Genomic DNA, 8,707 nt, shown 5'->3' on the forward strand with positions numbered 1-8,707 from the left:
TAAGGACGACCGCAAACACTCAGCTCTGCTCAGCTCCCATGTGTAGAGGTAGGGCAGGCTATTATTGTCTGTTGGGGTTTAGGGGAGTTGCTTAACTGGCAGAGGAATGAGAACTCTTAATCCTCTGTTTGTTCCTTGAAGCCCTCTGAGTTCCACCAGGAGAATCAGCCTCTTCCTTTCTGTCTCTGTCTCTCTCTCTTAAATATATATATATATATATATATATGTTTTTTTTTTTTTCTTCTCTCTAGGATCCATCATGGCCCAGAAAGTAACTCAAAATCGGTCAGAAATTTCTGTGCTGGAGAAGGAGGATGTAACCTTGAACTGTGCATATGAAGCTAATAGCTATACTTATTATTTATTCTGGTATAAGCAACCACCAAGTGGGGAAATGATTTTCCTTATTCATCAGGAGTCTTACAATGAGCTGAATACAACAAAAGGTCAGTATTTTTTGAACTTCCAGAAAGCAACGAGTTCCATCAGCCTCACCATCACAGACTTACAGCTCGAGGACTCAGCGGTGTATTTCTGTGCTCTGAGAGACCACAGTGATGCCGCTGCCTGAGGGAGCCTCACAGAAACCTCAGCTGTTAACATGTGGAGTCCCCCAGCTATGAACACCTTAGTGAGATTCTTGGTTAGGACAGGAGAAGGTATGGGGGTTAGAAGTGAAAACCTCACTGCTAAGAAAATGCTATCTTTGGCTCAGAGAGCATATCTTAAAGTGTCATTCAGCAAAAATACCTTTATCTTCAATTCTTTATCTTGCAGAAGATTGTTTGCCATTTTTTTAATTTAAAATAGTGACTTTATTAAAGTATGAAATTTGGCTTTAAAAAATTCAATAGAATTTGACTAAATCTGCATCTGAGTTGTCAGAGTTTTAGGTTCACTGCACAAATATTTATGCATTGCTAAGTCTGGCCATCATGTGGATCTGAAATATCTCTGAAAGGACACTTCTTGGACCCTCCCTGTGCCCTGCCTCACCTGTGCCGTGAATGACTTGGAATGATGTGCATCGAGTAACTGTTACCACAAATCTTCACCCCAAGGAGAAATGAAACCCTACAGTTTGCTCAGAACTAATCTCATCACCTGGTCACATTCCCTATGTGTGATTACAAAGTTATGTATGTGTAAGGTAGAAAAAAGAATATGCAAAGAAGGAATGCTAAAGACAAAATAACTCACCAATTTTACTAGTCAAAAAAAACTCTATTAGAGATTCATACCTCATAGGATATTTCTAGTCTGAATTTTTACCTGACAGTATATTGTGAAATAATTATTTCACAACATTATTTACAGGTCAACATCACACATTCTAATGGTGATATTCCAATGTGTGATTTTACCATACTTTTGGGCTAATTCATTTTACTAGCTTTTTAGATTGTTTTACTCACTGTAGTAAACAATACTGGAATAAACACAAGGTATTTGGTGGTTTTCTTGACGACTCCTAGGAGTTTAATAGGAGTTTACCATTAAATCTTTCTGATGTGGCTCCCTGCTCATTTCTGTGACCCTGGAGAATAGAGCGTCTTCACTCTGCAATTACTAAACAGTCATATTTTCCTTGTTTCACAAAATTCTTTCATATGGAGGCTTTGCTTTATACTTTAGTCCCAGTTAACTCCAGATGGCTTCAATTTTGGATGATTCCACACCACGCATGTGCAGAGTAGCTGGCATGTAACATCTAAAAGAGTTGAGTCTCTGCACTATTGCTTGGTGATACTAGGTGGGAATTAACCTAGTAGGTTTGCCTTCATCTGGAATTCCAAAAAGGAAGATACTCTTCCTTGTGTAAGGATTTTCTACCCCTATTGTACAAATAACAATGATCCCAATAAAGAGCAACTTTCCAGAAAAGAAAGTATAAGTGTGTGTGTGTGTGTGTGTGTGTGTGTGCACGACGCACATGTGTGTGAAAGAGGAGAGAGAGATGAGAGAGAGAGACAATAGACTTACGTAGCCAAGTCATCAAGTAATTAACTAGTTAAAAGAGTTGAATTTTGTAAAGCATATTGGAAAGAAGGAAGTAAAGTCATCTAGAGACCAACTTTTAATGAAGAAAATAGATGTAAGCAGTTTCAAGGAACAAATCAAACACGTGAAAAAAGAAAAATGTATCCTAGAATTGACCCTTTGCAATCCCATGGACCGTAGCCCACAAGCCTCCTCTGTGCATGGGATTTCCCAGGCAAGAATACTGAAGTGGGTTGCCATTTCTTTCTCCAGGGAATCTTCCCGACCCAGGGATTGAACTTGCATCTCCTATAATTGGCAGTCAGATTCTTTACCACAGTAAAGTGAGAGAAGTTGTCGTTGCAACCTAACGTGAGCTTCAAAACCCTCCAGACTCCAGGGGAATGTTTCAAACTCTCTGAGTCAATCCTTTGAATCTCCTCTAACTTGAGGAAGATGGAGAAACACACACCAGCACAGCTTCACTTTGTTCCCTTTTGTTTGTAATAGTTTTAAAATCTATTTGGCTGTGCCCGCTCTTAGTTGCAGCACATGGGATCTAATTCTCTGTCTGGGGTCAAACCCAGGTCCCTAGCCTCGGGAGTCCAGCGTCTTAGCCACTGCACCTCCTGTGAAGTCCCTATTTATTCTGCTCTTTAGTGAATTATCAGTTTTCTCATGTATCATTACTGTGCAGAATAGGCTAAGGAAAGTTAAAGAGTGGCTTATATATGTTTTGCAAGCGTCTTCAAGCTTGTATCGTGGTCTCTCTCCGTGTGTTCTCATCTACTGCAGGCTGTCTTCAAAGCCCAAGACGAAAGGGATGTTGCAATTAATATGCTTTTGCGTATCTACGTCTATATCTATAATTATGTATTGCATTTTTCAGTTGCTCAGTCATGTCCGACTCTTTGTGACCCAATGGACTGCAGAACACCAGGCTTCCCTGTCCTTCACTATCTCCCAGAGCTTGCTCAGACTCATGTCCATTGAGTCAGTGATGCCATCCAACCATCATCATCCTCTGTCATCCCCTTCTCCTTCAATCTTTCCCAGCATTATGGTCTTTCCAGTGAATCAGTTCTTCACATCAGGTGGCCAAAGTATTGGCGCTTCAGCTTCAGCATCAATCCTTCCAATGAATATTCAGAACTGATTTCCTTCAGGATTGACTGGTTTGCTCTCTTTGCACTCCAAGGGACTCTCAAGAGTCTTCTCCAACACCACACTTCAAAAGCATCAATCCTTCTTTATGGTCCAACTCTCACATCCATACATGACTACTGGAAAAGTCATAGTTTTGACTATATGGACCTTTGCTGGCAAAGTAATATCTCTGTTATGACTATAACCGTGAGCTCCATAGGGTCAGGAAACGTGAATGCATTGTACATTACACAGCACATAGCACATAGTGGTTACACAGTAAATATTGGTTGACTGAAGAAGAACAATTAATTCATAAAATCAACAGACATAGAGCTTCTACCCTTTGGATGCTGTTAGGTAATTGTGGATCTATTATTTCTTGCAGTTCATTTCTCATCCCCATAAGAATACTTCTGTTTATATGTATCAGAAGTTCCCTTTCTGTTTGAACAGATTTTCTTCATATGGTACTATTTTCAGGCTTGCAATTAAATTAAATGGTCTCCCTCCTGTTGGCATAGACAGAGCCATCTTAATCACCTGAGTGAGTCTATAGTAAGGTATATAGACTTGTTCTCTGGTAAACTTGGAAGTCCCTCATATCAGTGATTCTTCTAGGTTTCAGCCAATGTTAATGTACCCCTGTATTATCTCTTTTCTGCTTTCATCTCTAGACTTTTTAATCTTTGAATTTTAGCCTCAAATATTTACTTGCTGTGGCTAAAGATATGAATCCTATTAACCTAAGGATGGTAGTGGGCAAGGAGGGAGCAGTGGTCCAGGTTGAAAGGAAGTCATAGTTACCTTAGTTCTCTTTGAGTCCCAATACTTTCCCTTTCCATCCTAATCCTAGGGTTCAAAGGAAATGAGCTTTGTGTAGCAGGTATTCTCCATACACTAGATACTGCCCATGAGTACAACTGCATGGTGTCACACTATCCGTCTCTATTTACCTTTACCATTGCCAGGACTTTTGCTGCTTCTTTGTATATTTTTTCTTTCAAATCTAAAGACCTAGTTTAGGGATAAACACTCCTACCACTGGGAGTCCTAGCCTAAGACAGGAAAAATGCCTTGTCTGTTTTTCTAGTTTCTGTTTTCAAGGCCTGACTTATTTTGATCAAGAACAATTTTAAGCTCCTGGATTCACAACCCTCAAGAAAATGTTTAGAATGTGTTATCCTCAGTTGTAATATTTGTATTAAAAAAATTGGTATTTAAAAGACTCTCCCCCTGGGACAGTAGAAAGAAGAATCACTACATCCTTGGAGAAATTAGCTGTTTGACCTTGGAATGCTGTCTGTGAAAACAAGGTCCATGGAAGCCTGTAATTTTCTCAAAAAGCAATAACAGAAAGAGGGAATTTTCATCCTTGGGACAATTTGTAAAGAGTATTCTCTTCTTCAAGAAACTCATGCTCAATTATAGGAAAGAAGTTATAGACAAGAAAGGAGATTCTGACTTTTAGCTCAGTTTGATGACTTAAAGATTGACAGGCGTTTTTCTCAGAGAACTTTAAAGTTAAAAAACGTGAATGTTGGAAGAGATTACAGTTATCTTCTTCAAACGTAAGACAGATGTAACCATTATCTGAATCTATACTGGAAAGCATTGCCCTATAATACACGATAGAGGATTTCAGAGGAGAAGAATTGAGAATGGCTTGGCTTTTTACTACAATTTTAACTTTACTCTTTAGGTGGAGAAATCACAGTAAGTATAAAAAGGGAAAGCCACAGGCTCAAAGTACAAATTTTTTCTCACTCCCCTATGAGAAGTCTTCAATCCACATTTTGGTTATGCTGCTTTGAACTAGTTACTTGATAACAACGAATAGGTAAAGGCTGAAACAAAGATGAGGACACAGCCCCTTTAAAAATTATTTTAAAATATATACATTATAAAGGTTAACTCAAAATGGATCGTGGACTTAAATGTAAAATATAAAACTATGCAACTCTAAAAAAACATAAGAGAAAAACTTCAGGCTTGCAGCTCAGTAAATCTTGGATCTGACACTGAAAGCATGATACACTCACACACACATGCACACACCAAACTGAATCAACATTAAAAACCTTTCCTCTGTAAAAGACCCTGTTAAAATACGAAAAGATAAGTTACAGAACTGGGGGTGAAAGTGAAAGTCGCTCAGTCGTGTCCGACTCTTTGTGACCCGTTGGACTAGACAGTCCATGGAATTCTCCAGGCCAGAATACTGGAGTGGGTAGCCTTTCCCTTCTCCAGTGGATCTTCCCAACCCAGGGATCGAACCTAGGTCTCCCGCATTGCAGGTGGATTCTTTACCAACTGAGCTATGAGGGAAGAAAACGAGCCTTGGATTCGAACAGGTGTTTCACCAAAGAAGGGATATACAGACTGCAAATCAGCTCCTGAAAAGATGTTCAACAACATTAACCATCAGAGAAATGCAAATTAAAGCCACAGTGAAATATCACTACACAAATCTCAGTGGGGCTAAAATAAAAAATGGTGATAACACAAAATTCTGGCAAACATGGGAAAAACTCAATCACTCACAAATTGCTGATGAAGATATAAAATGATACGGGCATTCTAGAAAATAGCTTGGCAGTTTCTCATAAAGCTAAACATGGAATCACACATTTGGATACTTATTCTAAATAAATAAAATATTTTATTCACATAAAAACTTGTACCTAAATATTCATAACAGTTTTATTCACAGCAGCCGAAATGTGGAAACAACCCAGTGTCCCTCAGGGGTTACCGGCTAAGCAAACTGTGGCGCATCTATGCCATGGAATGCTACTCAGAAATAAAAAGACCAACACGCTGGACACATACAGTGACTTGGATAGATCTCGTGATTTTACTACTTATGCTAAGGGAAAAAAATCTCATAGGTTACTTCTATGTAATTCCATTTCTAGGGCCTTGTTGTTGTTTAGTCGATAAGTCATGCCTGACTTTTTGCAACCCCATGGACTCCCGCCAGGCTCCTCTCTCCATGAGATTTCCCAGGCAAGAATACTGGAGAGGGTTGCCATTTCCTTCTCCAGAGGATCTTCCTGACCCAGGGAGTAAGCCTGCATTTCCCGCCTTGGCAGGCAGATTCTTTCATCATTGAGCCCCTAGGGAAGCCACTCTATGACATTACTAAACAACAAAATTGTATGGACGAAGAACAGACTAGTGATTTTCTGGGGTTAATGATTAGGGAAGGGGGTCAGTGTGGCTGCAAAGGTGTGCATGGCCTCGGAAGCCTTGTTATGATGAAACAGTCGTGCATCTCGATTGTGGTGATGAACCTACATGTGATATCCATGAATACGTGAATCTGTACTTGTGTAACCTATACACGTGATATACACGAATACGTGAATCTGTATGTGTGTAACCTATACATGTGATACACATGAATGCATGAATCTGTATGTCTGTAACCTATACACGTGATATACATGAATACGTGAATCTGTACGTGTGTAAAGTTGAATAGAGCTACACACACACACACACACAAATGACTGCATGCAAAACTGGGGAAATCTAAAAACTGAAACCTGTGGATTTTACTAATGTTAATTTCCTGGTTTAGATACCATGGAGGAGACCGGATAAAGAGTACACAGAGCCTCCTTGTACATTTTTGGAAACTTCCATGAATCTATAGTGATTCAAAATTGAAAGTATTTAATAAATGACATGCAATTTCTATAATGTTCGCAACTGTAAATCACCTCTTGAGCTTCGTTACACATCCCTCATCCAGCTCCCGGATTCAGTTAGTGTCTGTTCTACAAAGAGCTCCTGCATTTATCTTGCAGTCATCTCTCTCATCTTCTTTCTGAGATACACATTCAGAAACAAAGAAAAGCTGCCTTCTAAGTATGCTTGTAAGAGAGCTTGCTAAGTGTGGTTAAAATGAATTAAATCAAAGGATGCTAAAATGTATATGTTAGTTCAATGCCTTTTAAATCACTGAGAAATTACCAAATTTTCAAATTAAAAGTCCAAGAACAACAAACTCCAAACACTGTTACTGTAAGAACCTCTGTGCTGCTTATTCTTTCTTGTCGCTGAGTGGGTAAAGGGTCAAGTGACATCAGAGCAGTGCGGGTGAGAGCTGATGCTCTTTTTCCACATTGAAGCTGATGGGGTTGGGGCAGAGTGTGCTGTTCAGACAAGTCTTAAGAGAGCTCCTATAAATCGTGGTCAAGTCCACAACACAGACACACGTTCAATGACAAAATCCAGTGGGGTGTCCTAGAACCAAGCACATTAAGCAATGCTAGTTTTGCTGTACTTATCTTCTGCGACCCACTCTGCCCTGTGACTTTCTGACCTGTCTGATGTCTATATCGGAGAGCTCTTCTTTCCCTCTGCCATGATCGCCCGTTCTGTTCTCCCAAGATCTATCAAGTTCTTGACCCTGAGTTTTAGTTTTGCTTCGTCCCTGAAGCCAGGCAAAAAATTATTTGAAGAAATGGATTTCTTAACTTATATTCCCAATTCTCTGCCAAACAGGTTTCCAGTCAGATGCACAGCTGTTCTCTCCCTCTGCTTCTCTCAGCACTCTCGTCTCTTTAAGGTCTCACTGTGAGATTCTTGTGTACCATAGAGGGAAACATAATCCATCACACCTATGCCACTGCTACTAAGTCCCTTCAGTCGTGTCTGACTCTCTGTGACCCCATGGACTGTAGCCTTCCAAGCTCCTCTGTCCATGGGATTCTCCAGGCAAGAATATGGGAGTGGGCTGCCATGCCCTCCTCCAGGGACCTTCCTGACCCAGGGATTGAACCCATGTCTCTTGCAGCTCTTGCACTGGCAGATGGGTTCTTTACCAGTAGTGCCACCTGGTAAGCCCCATTACACTGATGCTTGGGCTCAACTCCTATAACCCTTGGTAGCAGTTTAGCTTTAAAGTACATTCAAGGAACAATGACTTGATTAAAACTGCAGGCAGAGAAGGCTTTTCTGATTACTGAGTTAGACCTCCTATGTACTGTGGCCACCAACATAAAAGATGTCCTTCCCTCAATATTTGTCTTTGTAGGTGGCATAGTTGGTCCTGTGAGATGTTTATATGCGTGACCACCAGGTGGCAGTGATTCTATTCCTTTCATTTTTCCAGTGCCTTAAAAGAAAAGCATGACAGCTACTAGAGGATTTGCTCGTGATTGGCTGAGCCGGGAACAGAAAGGCTCTCCTGTGCATTAGAGAAGAACTAAGACACAGGAGCAGCTCCTCAGGGGAGAAGATTTGGAATCATTAAGATTGCATCAAGAGTGAGATTGCAGGATGGAGAACATGCTGGAATGTGCATTCATAGTCTTGTGGCTGCAGCTTGGATGTAAGTTGCAGGTTAAGAGATGGGACCCTACGGGCACGTTTTCCCAAAGACGGGGAGGAGAGAGAGAGGAGTTTAGACTCTGCTCATCCCAGGCTTTGTGTTGGAACTTTTAAGTACTGCTGAACTGAAAGCTTTGTGTTGTTTCTGATTTTGTTTTCCTGAACAGGGTTGAGTGGTGAAGACCAAGTGGAGCAGAGTCCTCAGACCCTGAGAATCCAGGAGGGGGACAGTATCAGT

At 40.5% G+C, this 8,707-nt stretch overlaps 1 gene segment (V, D, J or C); it reads left to right on the top strand.

The window, feature by feature from the left end:
* Positions 1-259: 259 nt before the first annotated feature.
* Positions 260-571, top strand: LOC138096985 (T cell receptor alpha variable 19-like). The segment is given in 1 exon segment: positions 260-571. A coding segment is annotated over 1 exon segment (312 nt).
* Positions 572-8,707: the final 8,136 nt, after the last annotated feature.

Source organism: Capricornis sumatraensis, chromosome 2 (genome assembly GCF_032405125.1).
Source record: "Capricornis sumatraensis isolate serow.1 chromosome 2, serow.2, whole genome shotgun sequence".
In the NCBI taxonomy this organism is placed as follows: Eukaryota; Metazoa; Chordata; class Mammalia; order Artiodactyla; family Bovidae; genus Capricornis; species Capricornis sumatraensis.